Source organism: Mesoplodon bidens (genome assembly GCF_964165515.1).
Source record: "Mesoplodon bidens genome assembly, chromosome: 1".
Lineage (NCBI taxonomy): Eukaryota > Metazoa > Chordata > Mammalia > Artiodactyla > Ziphiidae > Mesoplodon > Mesoplodon bidens.
In genome coordinates, this window is record NC_138176.1 from 54,309,305 (window position 1) to 54,332,911 (window position 23,607).

The 23,607-nt window shown below is 47.2% G+C and overlaps 1 protein-coding gene across 1 annotated transcript in view; it reads left to right on the forward strand.

Moving 5' to 3' along the window:
* The first annotated feature begins 6,450 nt into the window (after positions 1-6,450).
* Positions 6,451-23,607, forward strand: part of SEL1L3 (SEL1L family member 3) — a 100,474-nt gene continuing 83,317 nt past the window's right edge. Inside the window, exons 1-2 of the mRNA XM_081245986.1 lie at positions 6,451-6,770; positions 18,777-19,347. Of these exons, the coding sequence (XP_081102112.1) occupies positions 6,603-6,770; positions 18,777-19,347 (739 nt within the window). The 5' untranslated portion in view covers positions 6,451-6,602. The remainder of the gene's footprint in view (positions 6,771-18,776; positions 19,348-23,607) is intronic.

The following is a 23,607-nucleotide window of genomic DNA, read 5'->3' on the forward strand; positions in this document are numbered from 1 at the left end:
TGTGTCACTTGGGCTGAGAGGGCCGGACTGACTGGAGGCTGGCTGTCTCTCTCCCTCCAGATGGCTAGCTTGGGCTTTCTCACATCATGCCAGTGGTCGCAGTTCACACATGGCCACTGGCTTCCCCCAGAGGTCATACTGGGGGGATTTATTCCTCCCCTGCAAGGTTATAATGGGAGATGTGGTCCCTGGGTGGGGTCATCTTTGGAGACATGTTACCACAGCTATTTATTAACCTTTTATTATTTTTCATGGTCTTATCAGGGATGTACCTTTCTTTGTGAGCCTTTTTTTTTTTTTTTTGAAGTAGGCGAGCATAAATAATATCTATATGATGCTTTACTCTGGTCTAGGGCTTGATAATTGACAATGCACCCACCTGTGCTACATTACCTGGCCTTCATGACACCATGTAAATGGGCAGATCCAGTGACTTTATCCTTATTTTTACAGACGTGGAGATGGTTTCAAAAAGGATTAGTGATTTGCCCAACATCACACAGCTGGAAGTGGTGGGACAGCACAGCTGGACAGTGGTGTCTGAGATGTCAATCTATGTCCTCAAGCACTGGGTGAAGCCAAGACAGAGCCCTAAGCCTAAAACTCAGGTGTGTCTCCCCAACACGCTGCACAACACCTGCTTGCCTCTCCGTCACCCATTCCCAGCAGGAATTTAGTGCAGTGGTGCGAGCATGAGTCCCTGAGCAAAACTGAATCCAAACTGGCTCTGCTGCTTCCTAGCTGTGGAGCTGGGATCTTTCAGACGACTCAGCTTCCTCATCTGTAAAATGAGGTTGTTGATGATGCTGGTGCTTATTCCCTCTCAGGGCTGTCATGAGGATTAAATGAATTAATGCATCAAAGTCATACTTGATAAGAACTTTAAGAAGAAATCTCTCAGTAAAAAACTGTAGAGATAAGTAGCTATTAAGAAGACTCTGGTCTAGTTTTCTCTTCTTTATGCTTTTCTTGATTTTATATGGACCATACTAAGCGCCCCAGCTGATATTGACATTTTACTTTGCTGGATATCGCATATTATCAGATAGACTAAAAGCCCTAAGTCAATGTTATTGCCTGACTGAGTGTCACGATTTCAGCTGCAAGATGTAGTTATAAAATATTGTCAGGACTTGTCGACACAAGCTGTTTTCCCCAAGCGTTAGTGTGCACTTACTTTCCCTCTGCAGTTATTTACACTGACATTCTCTCCTTTGGTGCCCAGTGGCTCTCTCCTCTCACCCTCCATCCCAAGCAGATCTGCACATTCACACCCAGCTTCTCTCCACTCTGCTGCTTTCCACACACATGTTCTTCTCAACACACTCAGCCAAAGACATCCTTGCACCTATGGACCTTCTGCATCCCAGGGCACCTTCCTTCCTCAGACCCCCAGTGTACAAATATTTCTGTGCTCACTGAACCTGAAATGTCCCCTCCATCCCAGGTCCCCCCAGGGATATGCTGGAGAGGATTTGCAGCCATGCCACACAGGGCAGGATGCAGACCTATGTATGAGTGAGGAAGCTCTGGACACTTGGCTGCACCTGTCCAGGGATGTTTGGCCCACACAGCTCTTCATCAGTGGCCAGAGAGTGGATTTCCCTACTGCCCACCTGGACACTGCACAGACATCCTGGGCGCAGTCCAGAGAGTAGACGACAGCTGCTGCTTAAGGGGACAAGTGTTCCCGACCCAGGAGGGAGGAGGCTTGGCTAAGGGAAGCTGCCTGTTTTTCCTAGCTCAGGGTTGGGGGAACATTGAGCTGAATATGCACCTATTCAGAAGGGCAAAGAGCCAAAAATAACTAGGAGCAACAGCATTTCATCTGACAGGCCCAGAAATAGAGCTCATTTCAGAGCTACAGACCGAGTGATTCCAAGACCTTCACCATCCCCATAGAAATACACCTTCAAATTCCCACAGAAAAATTCTGAGGTGACACACAAAATACCATCCCCTCTTCACTACAGCTTCTCAGAGTGAGGGCTCTGGGGCCCATAGGAAGAGAATCTGCGGAGTCAAAGACCTGAGGCTCGAAAGACAAGGTCTGGAGACCAAGACGTGAGGATGATATCTGGTGGAATGTTCTAAGGTAGGAAGTAATTGATCAATATGGAGATTGCAAAACAGGAAGAACAGAGATAGAAAAGGGATGTAGGGAAGGTAAAGAATAGGTGTTATGAGAAAAACAGAAGTACTGAACATTAAGAACAATGTGCAGTGGACTTCCCCGGCAGTCCAGTGGTTAAGACTCCACCTTCCAATGCAGGGGGTGCGGGTTCAACTCCTGGTCGAGGAATTAAGATCCCACGTGTCTTGCGGTGAGTATGTCGCCTTCTATTTTCTTCTCTTCTATTTTGATGTAAAAGGCAAATGTCACAGTTTAGTCTATATTCTGAATATCAGAAATTGCAGGAAGGAAGCTGGGGATGGAAGAGAGGAGAGGCTGCAGGATTCCAGAGACCCCTGATTGTGGGGAAAAACTGTGTTCTATTGGAAGAAGATCGGGGGAAGAGTAATGAATAAGAAAGGAAAAGGAGGAAGGAAGATAAAAAGGGACAGGAGAGGGAGGATGGAAGAAAAATTGAAAAAGGAAGATGAGGGGTTCAATTTTATTTAGCGAATTTGTCTAGGAACTTTCTATACAAGGCATGAAGGCATTACACAGAGCTGACTAAGAAACAATCCCTGTTTGTAAGGAGCTTATAGTCTATCTGAGGAGGAGAACTGGCCAGCAAACCAGCTACAAAATAAATAAAGCAGGATTAGATGGCTATAGGCAATGCTTGGTGGGGCGGAGAGAAATGACCAATTGAGTTTTTCTTTTTCATATGTATATAGTTTTATTTAGTGGCTTTTTAAAATTGAAGTATAGTTGATTTACAGTATTGTGTTCATTTCAGGTATACAGCAAAGTGATTCAGTTGTATATATATATTTTTTTTCAGATTATTTTTCATTAAAGATTATTACAAGATATTGAAGTTTGTAATTGAGGTCATGAGGGGAGCTCCCTGGAGCTGGGGGCCCTAGGTTTGTGCAAGGCCTCCTGCAGGGCCTCTCCGCCACCTCTGTAACCCCTAGGCCAGCTCTCTCTGTAAGAGCAGATCTCTTGACCCGACACATCCTTAATATTTAGAAATGTGGTTTCCAAGTGCCCAGCAACGGGCAGCACTGATCTGAAGGTAAGTTGCTACTCGTCCACAGCAAAATAAGACCAAGACAAGTTAGGAGTTTTTCACAAGCAAATGATATTCAATTTAAAGGACTGTCTTTTATTATGATGTTAGGTCTTTCCTAACTTTTTGCTGGTAAAAATGCCCTATCTTTTTAATGAAATAATGTTGATAGAAGATTGTGTATTGGGGGGTTGTTTTTTGTTGGTTGGTTTGGCTTAAATATTTTTACTTGGCAAGTTAATAGTTGGCCAACTGCATTGGTCCCTGAGATTTTTCTCATCTCCAACCATTTCAGAGTCTGAGAACTACTGGCCTCGGATGTTATTCAGTGCCCAGCCAGGCAAGCAGCTTCTCCTCAGCCCCTTTCCCTCCAGGTCCCTGGGTGCTCCTCCACGGAGCTTAGATAAGCGAGGCTGCCATCCTCCTTCCAGACTCCATTGCCTTTGTCCTTTCCCGTGTTCAGGTGTGGCATCATTTACCTTTCACTGTCTCTTTAGAGGGGACGTGATGAACTGACTTATACTTCAGCAGTAATGAGCAATATACTCTCCCCAGGGGCCTTCACATTTCAGTGGAGTATTAAAGCTTAACTCAAACCAATGAATTGTAACAGTGGAATTTTAAGCCCTTCCACAGGACAATGGAAAAGGGGGCTGTTTTTAAATAAAAGCCCTCTGAAATCAGACCACACCCTTCAAATTACCGACACAAACATCTAGAGAGAAGGCAAGGGCAATAACGGATTCTGTCTTCTGGATCAAAATTTCACACTCCACTGTGAGGAGAAATTCTGACCTTCTCTTCCTCTACCCTTCTGCAATACAGAATTAGTCAATCCCATCACCCCCTGCCCTGGGCCACAGAGCAAGATGAAAGTAATTTTTAAAGGATGGAATTGTGTTTTGGTGAGTTTTCTGCATGACTGATGCTCCTCAGGATTCTCAGGGTCTGGGGTGGTGCCAGATGCACAGTAGGAACACAGTAGAAGATGAATAAGTGAGATATTGGCTATACCAGGTTAAAAATAGCCCAAGCCCCTAGTGGGTGCCTCCACATTGACTATAGTTAGGTAAATTCAAACCCTTAAAGCTCACAGGCTTGAAAACTCCAATTCCGTAAATCCTGAATACAAACAACCTGAGGGACTCAGTTCTCTGAAGACCAGCCCAAACCGGGTGCAGTGAAGGAGGAGAGAAAATCCAGAGGAAGGCCCAGGAAGACAGGTGGAAACCCCAGAAACACTGTGAAGTCCTGTTCTCTCTGGAACAGTTTTCCTTCCACACACATTAAAAAGTATAGTCTACCATACTGATAGAAAAAATATGGACATGATCTAGGACAAAGCCACCAAATCTTTTATCCCCTTGGACACTCAGTAGAATAAATGGAATGGTTTTCTACATCACACAGGAGAATTTTAAGAGCTTTGGGTCTGTGGAAGTGGGACAAGGCATTGTCAAAGAAACCCTCAAATTCTTTAATGTGGTGGCCTGTGGATGAGAGAGGAGCAGAGTGACCCTTTCTTATCAGCCGGTGGTTCTGGAAATGGGGTCTCTGGACTGGCAGCAGCATCACCTCCCAGCTTGTTAGCAAGGCAGATTCTCAAGCCCCACCCAGGACCAACTGAAGCTGCAATTCTAGCCCAGCAATGTGTGTTTTAACAAGCCCTCCTGGTGACTGGGATGCACGCTGAAGTTTGAGAACAGTTGACATAAGTCATGAATTTGCAGCCAGGAGCTTGACCCAGGGCCACAGTCCTTAGGTGACCTAGAAAAAGTAAGGGATGACTCAGCTGAGGTGCTGAGTGTAGCCAGGGCTGTACTGAGATGGCTGAGGGCATATCCAGGCACGGGCGATTCCAAAGCTGTTCTAACCCCACCCTGGGCATCCTATCTTCACCACCAGCCTCTCCTGACGCCTGTCGGGACTTGACCTACTATGGTGGCACCTCCACTGGGAAAGGGCTGTATCCTCTCAGACTCCCAATCTTTTATTAGTTCCAATCCGCACAAATCCACCAGTGCCAAAGGGAAGCTTCTGAGAACTTTCGAAGGTGGGTTAACTGTTTCAGAGCAGCCGCGGGCCCAAGCAATTATTTGAGTCGCTAGACACAGCCACTCTCTTTCCAGAGTGCCAGGGCTGGTGCGAGCTGGGAATCCCTCTGTCCAGCCGGGCCACTCGGCCTGGCGGCAGAATCCGGGTCGCAGAGCAGCCAGTCCCAACCTGTGTCCCCAAGGCCGAGGATGTGCCTGAATTTTCTTTTCTTTCTTTCTTTCTTTTTTTTTTTTTAAAGCTGTTTGTACACTTCAAGAGCCTCACCCCTTTCACTTGGGGCTTGAGCACAACTGAATTGGCCTAATTAATTCATTTTCTTTTCGGTCCAAAGTGGAAGCCAGGACACAGGGATGCAAATCAAATACAAACGCGATTTGGGCGCCGATACTCTGGACAATTAAAACAAAGAGCTCGGCGGCAGTGGCGCCGGCCCGGCACAAAACCCTCGGGAAGCATCCAGAACGTGCCGCGAACCAGCCGGCAGGGTGCGGCGCACCTCGGGCTAAAACGGTGCCCGCAGGGAGGAGGCCCCGCGCCTGCAGGTGGACAGGTGGAGGTCGGTAGGGGTCAAAATCCACCCTTAAAGACTGGAAGCTGGGCCACTGCGTAGCGCGACTCCACGGGGGCACACTCGCACTGCGCCCGACGGGAATGGCGCCCTCGCCAAAAAAGCAACCAAACAAAAACCCATTGCACGGGCGGGAACTAGGCTGTAGGACCCGCCAAAGGAGTGGGTGGGAGAGAGAGGATGCGCAAGAGAGGAATAGAATGAGAAGAGGAGGGAGTGGAGAGAGGAAACGGATTGAGAGAGAAGGAAGCAAGTGAAAAAAGAAAAAGGGGGTTAGGAAGAGAGAGGTGAGAGTGAGAGAATTGTAGAGAAGGAAAAAAGGGAAGCGGAGGGCGGGGAGAGGGATCGCGGAGAGAAAGAGCGCGGAAGGGGGGTGGGGAAGGAAGAGGAAAGGAAAGAAAGGGAAAGGGGGTCTGTCCGGGAGCGGGGGGGGGCGGCGGCCAGGGGGCGGGGTCCGGGTCAGTCCCCACCTGCGTGGGCGCCTGCTGCCCGCCGGGGTGGAAGCCTGGAGGCCGGAGGGAGCGGCCGGGAGGCGGGCTGGGCCGGGAGCGGAGGGGAGGGAGGGGACGGGGACTGGGAGGCTGGGAGGAGCTGGCGCTCGGCTGGGGCTGCGGGGGCGGCGACGGCGGGAGCGGCAGTGGAGGCGGCGGCGGGTCCGGCGGCGGCGGCGGCGGCTGCAGGTGGCCCCGCGCGCAGCGGCCGGCCCGGCCGGGGGCGGGCGGGAAGGTGGCGCCTTGGGCGGGGGCCGGTCTCTGCACCAGGTGACCTGTTCCGGCCCGGATCCGGGCGGCCTCGCCATGCAGCGGCGAGGCGCCGGGCTCGGGTGTCCACGGCGGCAGCAGCAGCAACAACCCCTGCCGCTCGCGGCCGGCCCCCGGGCCGCAGCCATGGCCCCCCCGAGCGGCGGCGTCCCCCCGGGCCTCGGCGGGCGCCCTGCCTGCGCGCTGCTCCTGCTCTGCTACCTGGTGAGCGCCGGACCCTGCCCGGGTCCTCCCCTCCGCGCGGGGCCCCGGGGACGCGGGTGGGGGCGGCCGGGGACCTCCACCTCGCGGGCAGGTGCGGCACGGCTAGTTTTGTCTCTTCCTCGCCGCCGCACCCTGGGCGCTCCCGGCACCTGGGACGGGTACCCGGGGCGCGGAGAGCGGTGCGTGGACCGGAGTTGCGGCGCTGCGCTCTCGCCGGGGTCCCTTCCTCTCCCTCCGAGACCCGCTCCAGACCCGGGTCAGGTTCCCCTCGACACCCAGTCCTGTTCCCCACTCCACCTGGGAGCCTCGCCACCCCGCGTTTTCTCCCTCCCCGCTGCGCACAGCTCTCCAGCTCCCTCCCTGCCGGTCCTGGGCGTCCCTCACAATCTTCTCAAGGTTCCTTTCCTTCCCGTGCCCAACTTCGCCTCTTTCTCTCTGCGAATGCCACCCGCCTCGCCCCTCCTCTTAGTTTCCACCCGGTCCTTATGGCCCGGACCGTTTTGTGCGGACGCACCCGGCGATGAACCTCGTATTTGCAGCGCTCTTCAACTCCTCCATGGTCCCTCCAGCCAAGTTGCGGCTGCCAGAAAGAAATCTAGTTCTTTGTAACACGCTTACCGCCGGAGTGGGGACTTTAGCTGCGTCTTGAACATTGTCATTTCAGAGAACGCGTTTGGCTCATGCGTGTCCGTTTACAATTTGCACACTTCCTGGCTTTTGTTTTAGTCATCAACTAAATGGCAGTAACCTATTTTTCAAAACCAACTCATTTAAAATACCAGACTAATTTAGACCCTCGGAACAAGGTGGGGGAATATTCCCCAGTTCCTTTGCTGGCTTGCTCTCTTCTGCTTTGAATTCTCCTAAACAACAGTAAATTTACAGGAGTTGACACCCTTTCTGTCCAGCCTACCTTATGTTCCAGGATCCTGCAGAAACCTTGGGTTATCTCGCCATATATTACTGTAAATAAATGAAATGGAAAATGCTGAATCATGAAACTGATGTAATAGGAAATTCACAGAATGCTGAAAAAAAAAAAAAAGAAAAAAAATTGAGTAGTGTCATTGTCCAGAATTCTTTTCATTTATGTGGCATTGCCATTATTTGGAGACTTTCTTCTTGGAGGCAAAAAACTGCTTAGGAGACACTGGCAGGATTTAGAATTTGATTCCAAAGAAAGTTGCCACTCAGCCCAAGTTTCTTTTGATACCCTTTACTTGTTGAATGTTTCATTTCTTGAAGCAAGAGGATGTAAAAATGCAAATTGTAATTCTGCCTTTTCATCTACCTGTTGAGCAATCCATGCTTTTCCTCATATTGTAAAATAAGCCAGTATCAGATTTTGTGGTTGGCTTTAGTTCATATTTTTGTAAGAAGTTGTCAGTTAACATGAATGTTTTTTTTCACCCAGGAGATATTATTATTTAATATTTATGCCACAGGGTTACAACACACAGGCTCATAAATAAAACTGCCATAACAGATGACAGGGTTGCAGTTTAAACAGATGATTCCCATCCACAAGGCACTGGTTACCCACAGAGGCAGAAATGATGTAGTAGAGCAGTGTGTGAAACATTAATGTGCAAGTGGTCAGGAAAGTTCCACGTGGAAATACCAAGACCTGGCAAGCAGAGACTGCTTCTTGACAGTTACAAGAAATCAGAGAAACAAGAGCAATAAAGGCCTAAGTGGTCCACAGGAGCAAAGACAGATGATGGAGAAAGTATGAAAGTGCTGTATGGGGTTTCCCTGGTGGTGCAGTGGTTAAGAATCCGCCTGCCATTTGAGCCCTAGTCTGGGAGGGTCCCACATGCCGCGGAGCAACTGGGCCGGTGAGCCACAGCTGCTGAGCCTGCGCTCTAGAGCCCACGTGCCACAACTACTGAAGCCCGCGCGCCTAGAGCCCATGCTCCGCAACAAGAGAAGCCACCGCAATGAGAAGCCCGTGCACCGCAGCGAAAAGTAGCTCCCGCTCACCGCAACTGGAGAGAGCCTGCGTGCAGCAATGAGGACCCAACACAGTCAAAAGTAAAATAAATAAAATTAAAAAAAAATAAATTTATAAAGTTTCTGTATGGACCAAGGGGGATTTGAGACAACAGATCACAGAGAGGAGAAAAATGATGCTATGGACAGACTACGGTGAGTTAGTGGTGAGGTAGGGCTCCAAAAAGAGAGATTATAGAAAATACTGTAATGTGGAAAATAACTAGAGCATGGATGAATGTCTTGGCAGACAAGGAAGGGGTGGATTTTGGAACTACCATGGAGAGGGAAATGTCAGTGCTTCCTGAGTATGTGTGTTTCCTTCAGATGGGCTTCGGATATGTTACTGTTAAAAAAACAAAAAACAAAAAACAACAATTTGAATAAACAAGAAAACCATTTTTCAACTGAATGAGAAAGTTTTGCAAAACCCAGAGAAGCAAAACTGTGACTTGGAAGGTGGGCTTCACCTTTTGTTCTAAAGGTCTAGCCATTGGTAGGGATTTTGCTCGAGAGGTATGTGCTACCAGAGTACTGCTGAAAGGTAAGCCTTCTTGACCTTGGAGAAATTCAGTTGCAAATTGGGGAAAATGTAAAACAGCTGCATGAACACATGAAAAACATAAACTACTGAGAAAAATGCATAAGTGTGTGTCTTGTACATCAAGGAATACTTCCTAGAGAAAGTGCTTGGTCAGGGCAGGGGGGTGGACAGATGGAGGGTAGAAGTCAAGCAGAATAGCTAAGCAGGACCTCAGGAACAGGTAGACACTAGAGGAAGAAAGCTATCCCATAATTTGGAAACCTAAATAATAGTAGTAGTAGTAATAATAGTTTGCATTGTGCTAGGTTATTTATATGCATTATCCAATATATATATATATTTTTTTGCGGTAGGCGGGCCTCTCACTGTTGCGGCTCCTCCCGCTGCGGAGCACAGGCTCCGGACGCGCAGGCTCAGCGACCATGGCTCACGGGCCCAGCCGCTCCACGGCATGTGGGATCTTCCCGGACCGGGGCACGAGCCCGTGTCCCCTGCATCGGCAGGCGGACTCTCAACCACTGCGCCACCAGGGAAGCCCCCAATATTAATCTTAACCATAACCTTGTGAGGTAGGAGCTAGTATGATCCCCATTCACATGAGTTAACTGAGGCTCAGAGAGGTTAAGTTAGTTGTACTAGGCCACACAGGTAGTCCAGGTTTGAAACCCAATTCTGTCTCCTTCCAGAGCCCCAGTTCTAGCCATTCATTGCCTTCTGGATTTTGCTGCTTGTAACCCATTCCCCTTATTCATAGATGTATGGGCCATTAGCAAAGTTCTCAAAATTAGCAGCTTCTGTGAAATTGACCAGGATGTGAGGTCATGTCTAAAGTAGCCTAAAATATACAAAGCAGGAAGCCCAGGCTACAGAGTAGAAGCAGGATGTTAAAGAGGGGGAAAAAAAAATAAGTAAAGCCAGAAGATATTTGCCATCACAATGGAGAGGTAAAGGATGGGGTCCTTGTATAATCCAGAGGCAGCTGGCAGAGTTTAGCACTTGAGTTTGTGTGAGCATGTGTCCAAGAGTATAGCCAAGTGTGCCTTGGAATGTATTACAAAGCCAAATTGTCTGTGATTTGGGGACTGACTCCTGTTTTGTGTTATCCCTACCTATTTGCTGGTTCACAAGGGCTGGAGGTTGAGAGAGGCCTTCTAGACAGATGCCTTTAAGCCCCTGCCACCCTGATGGAGAACAGGGTCCTGAGGTGATGGCACATTCCTGCTCCATTGGCTGGGACAGAATAACCTTCAGTAGCAGCCCAAGAACAGCTCTGTGACTGTAGCTAGGATACTGCCAAAGCATGAATAATTGTGACGAGGCCTGAAAGATAAGTCACGGAACGATGCCAAGCAGATTTCTGAAAAGATGATCCCTGGTTCCAGCAGCTGCCCCCCAAATTCTGAAGTCACCAAAGGTCAAGATGCAGAGAGCCTCCTCAGAGAGGATGGGGCCTTGAAAGCAAAAGGTCACGCAAACCGCTTCCACTGAAGTTATGGGTGCTGAGTGGTGGGGTCCATGCTGGTCTTTCTCTGCTTCAGAGACCCCCTAGCCATTCTCGTCCATCGTTAACTCTTACCTTCCACCAGACTTGGCTAGAACAGCCTGAGACTGCCCAGCCCCATTTGTGACAATGGCACTTGGAGAAGGCAATTCTGTCTCTTCCGAACTCTGGTCTCGAAGTATAATTTTTTCCTAAAATGAGAAAATAAATCTCACAATGGCTGGTATTGGTGTCAGCTGTAGAGCTGAAATATTCCGAGTGGACATTTGCACTTGTGAGACAACCAGAAGACAAAGAAACAAGAGGGCATTAGCGGCACAGATGTGTGTGGGGCTCATTGGCAGACAGTGGCTGTGACAGAGTCTTGTACAGAATTCTCTGTAAGCGACCACAGACCATCAGTTATCCATCCAGAAGTGTTCATTAACTCCTTGCTTTGTGTAACACAGGACCTAGGAACTTCAAAACGAGGTATAGAGATATTCAATTATCCAGTTTGTGCAAGAATGATTATGGATATTTGAAATACAGAGACCCAACCTCTAACTTCACATCAGCCAATAGCTTCCACATTCATTCCAACCAGAGTCCCTAAAATCTCCCAACTGGCGGTGTTTGCCTCTTGCCTTCTCTTCCTTCCAGCTGCCTGTTGGCAAAAGTGTGGGAGCCATCAATTGGCTGAACGGGGCAGCTGGAAGGCAGGTAGAAGAGAAGGCGTAAAGAGGCCAGGCAATTCACGGAGAAGTTGGATAGACTGGAGTAGACCATAAATAGCCTGAAGTGAATTCAGTTACCCTGTTTATTGGCTCATCCCATTCCCCGGAGAAAGGAACGGAGGGGCACGAGGGCGTGCGGGATGTGAGGAATTGCTGAGGAGCTTCTGCTTTGGTGGCTTGTCATTTGCCCCCCAACCTCACCCGAAGAAGGGCTGAACCAAGCTGGGGAGTCGGCTCAGTGCAGCGTGTGTGTTTGTAAGATAACATCTACCCTCCCGAGACGTAATGCATGGTGATCTGATGTGATTTTAGCCCCTCACCCCACACTTTCAAGACAGGAGTGAACAAAGTCCCAAGATTTCCCCACCTGTAACCAGAAGGTAGTGACGGGTGTAGAAGTGGATGAGTTGAGGGCATCATTTTGGGTGTTTCTGGAAGGCAGCAGGCACACCATCACCAGCTGTGGAGTCAGCAGCTATGGATTTGAATTTTGGTTCTGCTTTTTTAGTAGCTGGTTGATCTTGCGCAAGTTACTCACCCTCTCTGAATCCATTTCATTTCCTCAGCTGTTAACTGGAATGCTGTGTCCCTCAGAGAGCTGTTGTGCGTTTAGAGGGGAGAAGTTCTATGAAATTCAGTGTGAGAGGATGAGGTTAGAAGTGAATGAGAAGACTTACTGCGTTTGTCCCCGTGCCTAGCACATAGTAGGTACTCAATGAAATTAAACTGCACCAAACTTGGTTACCCTCTCATAATTTGTGTTAGCAAGAAATAGCATATCAAACAGTATTAAAAGGGGGAGAGGATCCAACACAGCAAAGAGTGTTGATCATTATTGCAATGGTGTTTCTCTAGACAGCTCTCAGGTTTGGGAAGGCACACGGGTCGGCTGGGAAATGTTTCCCAAGGCTCATCTTGACCTCGAAGTCCATATTGATGTCATCACTCATTCTGCTTAATTGCATGCTTTGTTGACATAAACAGAATTTTTGCTTATTTCTAGTTGGCAGAAATCGGAAACGTAGGCCTCTTAAGCCAATACAATTACCTTTTGACCTATGGAAAGTTTGATCCAGCCAGTTTGGAGAGAGGGTGCTCAAAAGCCAAGGTTTTCTTAGGTGACTGTGGCATGGCAGAATGGACAAGGATGAGAAAAATAGTCAATTATTGTTTGCAATCAGACATACCCACATGCACATGTAAGTGTAAATGGACTTCCCATAGACAAGTGACGTGAGTTAAGATTTTCTGATGTCTCTGTTTCCTTAAATAAGTGGATCATATAGAGAAAAGAGCCAAGTTTTCTCACATCTTTGGAACAAGGGAAGGTTATTTGAATAGCGTTTCCTCTTACTGATTTTTAAAGGAATGAGATGGACTCATCCTAAAAAAAGTTCAGGTGGTTTTGATAGATTATTTTTTCCATCCAGAAGATACATTAAGTTCATCTGTTTCTTGATTCCCAGGCTGAACGGAATGCATTTAGAGTTCCAATTTTGGGTCTTTTATCAGGAACACACACGAAATGACCCATTTCTGTCTTGTTTTTTTAAAAAAATGACAAAACATACATAATTACACAAAGGCAAAGGAATCTATGTTTTGTGACTGTGTGGGATGTTGTCAAATTTGACTTTGATTAGGGCTTCATTCTGGTATAAACAGATGTTTGAGGGCTCAGGCATCTTTCAGAGCCCAGCTCCATTGTGTGCGGAGTGGACCAGCAGCTTCCGAGGTGAAACATCTATGTGGTTGCCTAAATGGCATAATTTGAGGGGCACAGAGGTGCCCTTTACACTGCAACTATCTTGCTTACAGCTGCAGTACATTTGGCCTTTTTTTTAAAGGCATTATCTCCATCAGGCTGGCCTAGAAATGCAGATATGTGACATTACCACAGTGTTTTTCATTATCACATTAACATGGGTGAACTCGCCAGATGAGCACGAGTCCAACGGGGTGGAGGAGCAGGAAATTTAAATTTTTTATTTTATATTTTTTGGTGTGGGGAAATGGAAAAGTTCTAGAATGTAGGGCCGTTGTCTGAAAGGGAGAAGTCCACCCTAAAGGGACAAGGTGGGTGCGAGTGCCACCTTCTCTGACCTCACAGTCCCCCGGGTCAACTCTGACCCCCATGGGCCCAGTGAAATGTTCTTTGGAAGGAGATTAATGAGGCTGGATGAAAAACAGAGGAGTGCCAACCCCCATCCCCCCACCCGCCCCAAAGAACTTGTGAATGTCAGGAAAGTTTGGTGGGGACTTAAGATTGGATCGAGGGCTTTGGTTTATATGCAGGTGCCCCCAGCGCTGTGGGGCAGTTGATCTGAGTTGGACCACCGAGGCACCTGGTAGAAATGTCCACACCTGGTACTTATTTCAGCAAAAAACCCTTAGCCAAACTCTACAATGTGCCGAGCTCTATCTTATAAGCCGGGGACATAACAATGAACAAGACATGGACTCTGACTTTATAATTTCTAAACAAAGGAACGTTTGGGTAATTTTTAGCTTATGTTAATGCAACCTGGCATGTGAAAATGCCTATGAAGGTTGGACACGTGTCATGCCCATAGCTGAAACTCTTCAAGTTAATTGCCTTATTTTCCTGGCAGGAAATAGCTCCTAACACACACATAACTTGAGCCAGGAAATCAGCTTCAGCTTAATCAATATTTAGAATGTGATGTGTCTCTAATCGGTGTTGGTTCTGTACATAACAGAGGTAGCCACGACTCATGGTGTAGCAGCTGCCCGCTGGGTCTGTTCCAGTCCACGAGATGCCAGCTTCCTATGTTACATAGGTGCCCATGAGAAGGAAGATTGCAAAACCTTCCTGAGGGATTTAGACCAGGATCCTCAAATCACATACAGTAACTCTGAGGTCCTCTTTGGGGCTGGCATACCCCCATCATATAAGAACATCACCCTGTCCCTGAAGTTGCTCTTCTCTTGTTCCCCAGCTGTCACTAATGTTTCTCTCACTTCTTTAAACATCTATTTCAGTCCATGAAATTCTCGTTGTTGTTGCTGTTGTTTTTGTCTGCGCCAAGTGGCTTGCAGGATCTTAGTTCCCCCACCAGGGATGGAATCTGTGCTCCCTGCAGTGGAAGCGCAGAGTCTTAACCACTGGACCACCAGGGAAGACCCGTCAGACCATGAAATTCTACCTCTTTTCCTAGCCTAGCTCCAACTTCTCATCCTACTTAGATCTTTATTGAAAGAAACATTAGCAAGGTGTCAACATACCCATGAGGGACCCTTGGCAAAATAGAAAATCAAGCCCCATCAACCACATGTATAGGAAATGATGCCTGATTGGGTTATTCATCTTATTTCTCCTATGTGATTATTCCTTTAAAAAGTATATCTTTTGTCACTCTGTGTTCTTTAAAACTCTATAGCACTTTAAGTGGTCTTCTAATTCAGCTGATTATTGTATGATCTTGTCATCTTTCCAAATGGCTGTAATCCAAAATAATGACGAGAACACATTTTCATAAAAATGACAAAATAAATAATATCTAATAATACAATAACTCTATCTAGAATAAAAGCTTGATAGTCTGTAACAGTGATCTGCAAACTATGGCCCCCGGGCCAATCCAGCCAGCTACATTTTTCTGTAAACAAGGTTGCACTGGACCACAGCCATGCTCACTGGCTTGTGTGTTGTCAATGTCTGCTTTCTTGATACCACAGTAGATGGACATCAAGCAGCTGAAAAACCCAAAATAATTACCATATGGCCCTTTCTTACAGGAAAAGTATCTGACCTCAGATCTAGAATAGCACCATTGGATAGAAATATGTGAGCCACAAATTCGAGCCACATATGTAATTTCACATTTTCTAGTAGCCACACTAAACAAGTAAACAGAAACAGGTAAAATTAATTTTAGTAATGCATTTTATTGAACTCACTGTATCTTAATCTTATCATTTCAACATGTAATCAGTATAAAAATTATTAATGAGATTTTTTTTATCCTTTTTTGTGTTCAGTCTTTGAAATCCATTGTATCTTTTACACTCACAGCACATCTCGGTTCAAGTGCTTAGTATGACTTGTGGCCACCATATCAGATAGCATACATCTAGGACCTGTCAACCTGGAATTTACTTTTACTTCACTTGAGACTCTGAAGCCAGTGAAAACAAAATGATCTTCATATGAGTATATGGAGATTTCCTTAAAAACAGAATTTCAAGAGAAGGTCCTGGAGAGAATACACTGTCAGGTGTCCCATACCTTCTTCATTCTCATCTGTCACCACCCATCTCCACAATGATGAGCCTGGAGTCTGGAAATCTGTGGGTCACCAAGCAAAAGTGAAACTATATTTAGCATGATGCTGTGCTTATTAACGTGGGAAAGTGGGCTGGGCCATTTTTAGCAATAAGATGTAAATGAATTAACTGCACTTTCCAATGAAATTTAAGGAAATCAAACAGCTCTGTTTAAGAGAGGTTTTCACTGGAGTTCCTAGCATCAGCAAAAAAAACGTGATTTAAAAAAATTGAAGTAGGAGAACAGGGCCTGGGTGAGGTATTAAGGTATACATGAAAAGAACGAGGAAGAGGTTTTAAGTCATTCTTTGAGAAGGGACACAATGTGATATTTAATATACCACAGCATATCCTGGACTCTGTTCCCTATTGTCTCACTAAATAAGCAAATGTCTCCTTCCGGGGAGCTGAGAAAGGGAAGCCTTGGGGGCTTTTGGACTGAGGAGAGCAGGTCACCCATGGGCACCACTCTGGTCCAGCTCCCATCAGCACCAGCAGTCTCTGGCTTCGGCTAAACGCTGCTATGGGCTTAATAGCTCGATTTGAATCTTGAGGAGGCGGCCACGTCTCGGCACATCTGGCCAAATGAATAAACCATTGCTTGTGGACAAATGCTGGCTGTATCTCTCTTCATATGAAAGCAGAATCAGCCTGGAGTTCCCAGGCAGCCATGGAACGGCAAATCTTTGGTTTCATGGTGTGTGCTGTGGGGTGGAGAATGTCGGAGTGGGCATGAGGAAAAGGAGCCAGGCTTCCGGGCCGGCCTCTGCTAAACCTGCAGCTGCGGGATGTCGGAGAACACACCCTCGGGGTTGCCATGTCCTCATCTGAAAACCGGGGTGGGCTGGCTTATCACCAAGGGCTTGTGACCCTCATATTCCCATGTCCTTTTGTGTCTTTATTTACCCCCCTTCTGCCCTCTGGCCAAACCCGGCTGCTTGCTAGACCCCCAGGACAGCCACCTGTCCCTCCTTTCATGTCTCTACTTAAGCTGTTCACACCACTTGCAGTGTCCTCCCTTTGCCTCTCTACCTAAAGAGCTTCTCTTCATCCATCGAAGCCCAACTGAAATGCCATTTCCTCCATAAAGCCTCTCCCAGAGCCCCCAGTCAGAATTACTGTCATTTGGTGCTGTGTTCCCTTAGGGTTTGCATTTAGTTTGACTGGAGTTCAGGCCATGTTCTGCCATGTGTCTGCTCTCTGTAAACATGATTCTCTGATTCCAGACTTCGCATGTTACTCACCTTTGCCCCTCCTACAGCCCTAAGCCAGAATTGAAGAAAGAGGTCCCTGTTTCTTCCTTCTTTGGAGAAGACCACAGTGACCTTTTTCTTTAAACTTGTGGTTAAAATATTCATAGCATAACATTTACCACTTTAGCTATTTTTAAATTTATAGTTCGGTGCAGGTAAGTACTTTCACAGGGTTGTGCCTCCATCACCAGAACTCTTTTCACCTTGTGGAACTGAAACTGTTCTCATTAAACCACAGCTCCCCATTTCCCCTCCCCCCCAAGCCCTGGTAACCACCATTCTACTTTCTGTCTATGAATCTGACTACTCTTGGAACCTCATATATGTGGAATCAGACAGTATTCTTTCTTTTGTGACTTTCATTTCACTTAGCATAATGTCCTCAAAGTTCATTCATATTATAGCATGTGTCAGAATTTCCTTCCTTTTTAAGGCTGAATAATACTCCATTGTGTGTATATACCACATTTTGTTTATCTATTCATCCATCAGTGAACAGTTGTGTTGTTTCCACCTTTTAACTATTATGAATAATGCTGCTGTGAACCTGGTGTATGTCTATGAACATATCTCTTCCAAGCCCTGCTTTCAACTTAGATATAGACCCAGAAGTGGAATTGCTGGGTCATATGACAATTTTGTGCTTAATTTTTTAGGAACTGCAGTACTGCCTTCCACAGTGGCTGCACCATTTTACATTCCCACCAGCGATACACAAGGGTTCCAAATTTCTCTGCATCCTCTCGAACACTTGTGGTTTTCTTTTTTTAAAAAAATAGTAGCCATTCTAATGGGTGTAAATTGGTCCAAAGTAACATTTTTGCTATTGTGTTATGGATGTCTAAATCTCAAAGTCACATTTAGAACAGCTCTTAGCATCCATCCATCCATGCCTCATGATCAAAACATTGCCTTAATTTCAGGACCAAACTTTCCAGATTTCTTCTGGAAGGAAAGTCCACACTTGAGAGCGCTTCATCATCTAAAGAACTAGATAACTAACACAACATTGTAAATCAACTATACTTCAATATAAAATAAAAATTAAAAAGTGAAGAACTAGATAAATAAACCTGCAGCTAAAATCTCTCTTGGCACTTGTGGCGGCATCCATGGTGAAAGAATCAGACAGCACAGTTTGTGGTCCAAGCCTGCCTGTGTGTGATTTGGAGCAATAGAAACCTCTTGCTGGCCCATTCATCATGCATGCTTGTCCTAGCTCAGAACTTATGGAGAAAAAGCGCCCCAGCTGGCATCCCTGATATGTGTTCTCTCCGGTGCACTTTGAACTCTTCTCCCATCCTTTGATTTGGGTGCATTTGACCACCATTTGAAGTCAGGACAATAGTTTGGAAACGTCTGGAGCTGGATTGCCTCTTTTTCACTTTAAGGCACGTTCACTGCTCCTGGATTTGTTGTGAACTAGCTCCATCATTTGGAAACCAACTCTGGAATGTTTGCCACGTAGATTTGAAAGTCCCATCTTGATGAGCAGATGCTACTGAGTCTGGAGAGAGAGTTTAATGTGGCCTAATCTTCATTTGTGTGTATGTTGGTTTTTCTCCAATTATTCGGTAGTGCTTTCGACATCCTTTATCTTCCACTTTCATTGCATTATGTAAATGGATATTTTTTTCTTCCAGGAAAATAATGATTCACCTATCTGTTAATATGATCATTTTTAAGCTTTCTCTATTTTTTTTTTCTTTTCAGAATTTTGTACCATCTTTGGGTAGGCAGACTTCCCTGACGACGTCAGTGATACCCAGAGCTGAGCAGAGCGTGGCTTACAAAGACTTTATTTATTTCACTGTCTTTGAAGGAAATGTTCGCAACGTTTCTGAAGTCTCGGTGGAGTATTTATGCTCTCAGCCTTGTGTTGTCAATTTGGAAGCAGTGGTTTCATCTGAGTTCAGAAGTAGCATTCCCGTGTACAAAAAAAGGTGGAAGAATGAGAAACATCTTCACACCAGCAGGACACAAATAGTACATGTGAAATTTCCAAGCATCATGGTTTATAGAGATGATTATTTCATCAGACACTCCATTTCGGTATCTGTGGTGATACTACGCGCCTGGATTACTCACCGATATAGCGGTGGAGACCTGAATGTTAAATGGGAGGAAAACTTGCTACATGCTGTAGCAAAGAATTATACCCTGCTGAAGACCATCCCACCTTTTGAACGCCCTTTCAAAGATCATCAGGTGTGCCTTGAGTGGAACATGGGTTATATTTGGAACCTTCGAGCAAACAAGATTCCCCAGTGTCCTCTCGAGAATGGTAGGTCGTTTGCCTTGCTAGGAACCTAATTCTCATTTTTTTTCAGACGGCTTGGATCATAAGAGGAGGGCAGGGGAAAATTCTTGTATTAGTGGTGGGGGACAAAGCAAATGGAATCTATAATTTTGGACTTTGGGGACAAAAGAGGAAAAGTGAAAAGGTGTTGAGACAGAGTAGCAGAGAATAGGATTGAACAGGCAGTTGAGAGAGGGACAAAGAACCATGGAAAGGGGAACCTGGAGAGGCTTGGATCTGCTTTACATTGGAAAGGAGCTTTAGTGCCACTGAAATGAGGATCAGGAGAATCTTCCTCCCCATCTCCCTCAAAAATCCCACATGTGTCAGTTTTTGTGCAGCATTGGCTTTTCAGCCAAGCCTACCTGGGTTCAACTCCTGGCTTTGCCACTTTCTGCCAGTGTAACTTACAGAATCTCAGTTTTCTCATCTGTAAAATGGGGGTAATAAATAACAATTCCCTCAGGGCAGTATTGTGAGAATTAAATGAAATGTGCTCAGCACAATAATCAGCACTCAGTAAAAAATAGTAGCCATAGTGATGATAGAATGCAAACTCTGTATTTTATCCTAAACGTCACAGGGTCACAGCCACTGAAGGATCAATAGAAGAGGCTCCTGTGCCCTTTCTCAGCCTCTTTTAAGCACTGGGGTTGGAGCTCTCTGGCTGCGTGCATTTAGAAGAAGGGGGCTGAAGTTCTCTCCATTGTTGCACAGGCACCTTGCTGTATGGATGCTGAGCGCCTGCCAGCTCCTCTCCATATCCTGCAACGGAAAGCCTATCCCGGCATGCTCCCAGGCACCCGCCTGGAGTCGGGCAGTGTTTCCTAAAGTGGGAACCTAAGACCACCTGCAACAGAATCACCAGGGCTCTTGTTGCAAATGCAGATTTCCAGTCCTCATCTATTTCCTGCTCAGCCAGGATCTGTGGGGCACAGGGCCCTAGAATCCACATTTTAAATACATTCCCATGACTGATGCACCTTAAAGCTTGAGAACCTCTAGAGCAGGGATAGAGCTGGTGGGACTTTGAGTTGCAGTGGCTGGACCCCCAGGCAGGCTTGGTGGGTGGAGGAAATACACAGGCCTGTGACAGCAGACCCAGGGACGTGCCTGACACCTCTTAGTCTCCAAGAGGAATGGTTTGGAGCAAGGCGACTTAAGGACACAGAACACTGGCAGTGAGTATTTCCTGGGGCTACCCCCAAACACCCCTGCATCTAATGAAAACTGAAAGGGCCAGAGCCCACTTGCTGTAGAACCAACACATTTGGCATTAAAAACAACAAAACAAAACAACACAACAACAACAACAAAATAACCTCTTTATTTTGAAATAATTAGAGATTTGTAAGAAGTTGTAAAAATGGGAGAGAGTCTCCTGTATCCTTCCGCCAGCTTCCCCTAATTGTGACATCTTCCATAACTATAGTACAATGTCAAAACCAGGAAACTGACGTTGATCTAATACTCTTAACTAGACTGCAGACCTTATTCAGCTTACACTGGTTTTTACGTGCATTTTTGTGTGTGCGTAGTTCTAGACAATTTCATCCTACATTTTATTTTAATAGCTCTCTTCTGTGTCTGGCTTATGTTTGTGCAGTGCTTTAAATACAGAAATATCTAGAAGAAGAAGACAAATTCCCTTTCTGTGAGTGTGTCTGCACATTGCGGGTAGGGTGGGGTGGGCAGTTAAGCCTCTGAAATCGTCGAGCTGCATGCGTTTTGAAGATCAGTGTGCATCCCTCTTCCAGGCAGAACCCCATGCTAGTATCCATCTGGAATGCCTTCCGCAGGGGTATCTAATTTGTTAAGGAGAAGGAAGCATGGGGCACACGCAGCCACAGTTTTGCTTTGCCTCCGATTGATTTTGTCAGGGCTTAATGATTCCATTTCATGTTTGGCAAATCACATATTTCTCATTGAAGAATGACTGAATTATAAACTGGAAGTTTTCAAATGAAGTCATTTATGAACCGGTTGAGTACTTAGGGCTCCTGAATATACCCTTAAACTGTGAAACGTCTTTTCTTTTCTTTTGTTGTTCCTTCCCCTATTCACAGGGCTCAGGAACAGCACAGAGGGACTTTTTTCTCCCAGCCTCCTTCAGACCATTACTTTTGGGGTGAGAACCAGTCTAATAATGCAGAGGAAAACCTTTTATAAGAGTCAAAGTCACTGGAAATAGGCGTGGGGAGCTTCATCCACCCTCAAAACCAACTGTTTGTATGGCTAAGAGAAGGGGAGCACTTCCCCTCCCTCTCTTAAAAAGACAAATCAAAGAGTGTCTGCAGCAGCCCTGTCAAAGTGTCCACGACCTTTGCTCTTGATATTGTCTGCACGATGGAAGGGGGCCAGGCCTCTGGCTTGTTCCCAGCAGGGGCTTCTTTATTCGGCTCTTGAAGAACAAGAGTCTAGTGGGAACAACAAGGTGGCATCAGGGCGCCACGGGGGAGCTTTCAGGCCTGGCCTTGTCACAGTCTGCAGCCAGCCCTGGTGTGGGGTGGAGGGAGACATTTTCTGTGTCAAGTGCCTGATGTCATACAAGAGGTCTGCGTCTGAACTAAGTACCCCCTGACTCGCTGGCCTTTTCTTTTTTTCTTTATAAAGAGAGAGCCCAGTCCCCACGCACCGATGTTCTGTGAGTGTGGTTGCAGTGCCCCTCCATCAAAGCCTTAGCTTCGGCTCCCAGGGCCTGAGCTGTGTGTGCCCAGACACTGTGCCGCTTACCTCCTGGGCTGGGACTGTGCCAGGCCGGGCCGGTGGGCTGATTGTCGGTGGAGGTGCAGTGGCTTCTGTCCCGCCCCGCTGAGTAAGCCTACCCCAGATCAGAAGCCGGCAGCCTTTCAGGACACGTGCGTGCCAAGGCTCGGCCACGTGCCCTTCTGACGCACCTGTTCCTGCTGCATCCTGGGCGTGTGGGCCATTGGCGGCGAGGTCCACCCTGCCTGAGGCCACTTATTGTCCATTCCCTTGGGGGAGGGCACCGGCCATTAGCTGCTGCCCCTCACCAGCCACACGTGTGCCTGACTCACGCAGAGAAAGAAATCAGCCACACAGGCCGGTAGCTCTAGGGGCGCACCTGCACTTGACGTCCTAGTTTGACAGGTCAGCTAGCCCTGCTGCCTTTATCTTCGGCCCGTCACTGCAGATTCAGTAGCTTCTCACCAGTGTTTGCTGTCATCCTAGTCTAAGCCACCACTGTCCCTGTCTGAACTCCGTCCAGAAGCTGCAAATGGCCTCCCCACTTGCGCTCGTTCCTCACAGGGCAGCCGGTGCAAAAGCAGCTCACCGCACCCCCTGCAGGCGGCTCCTCCCATCACATCAGGAAGGGTCAGCCATGTCCCTTAGCCTGGCCTGTGGGATCTGTCCCTGTCCCCTTGCTGGCCTCATCTCCTGCCACGCTCACCCTTGCCCACCCGTCCCAGCCACGCAGACCTGCTTGCTTCTCCCTTGATGTACCAAGTTCGCTCCCATTTTCGGACATCTGCATTACTGTCCCCTCCGCCTAAGATGCTGCTTCCCCGGATCACTACATGGCTTGCTCTCTTATCTCATTCCTACCTCTGCACAAATGTCATCTCATCCGGGACAGCTTCCTTGACCACCTTATCTAAGGCGGCAGCCCCACCCCTGCTACTCCCGTCCCATCGATATCCACCTTTTATTTCCTTCACAGCCTTGGCACCGCTGGACCTTGTAATTAAATATATGTAATGGCTTATTTGCCTGTTGAGTGTCTCCATACTAGAACACAGGCTCCATAAGTCCCGCTTTGTCTGGTTCCAGTGCCCAGTGCGACGCCCTGCACACAGCAGGCTCGCGGTGACTGTTTGTTGATTGAGTGATGAATGCTGTCAGCCAAGGGGCAAGGACCCTTTCTCTCTGAGCGGATGTGTGACCCTCACACTGTGACAGCACCCTCACACGGCTATCGTGGGGAGCATGTGGCGATGGGCGGCAGCCCCGAGCCTTCCCTGGGGCCAGCACACTCTGAGGCTTCCCGGGGGGAGCCCATTTGGGCTGAGCTGGTTAAAGCTGCAGTGATTCTCCTTTGCAACCACACATGAGCTCACCTGCACCCTGCACACGCCCTCTAGTTTGAGTCTGTGATCTCCCACCCCTATGCCTCAGCTAAAGAAGCTTCTTTTACAGGCAGCTGCCGTCCCTGGCTGCCCCCCAACACTCTCCCAGCCCCAGTGCCATCTTTCATGTCTTCCTGGCAAAATTATACTCATATTT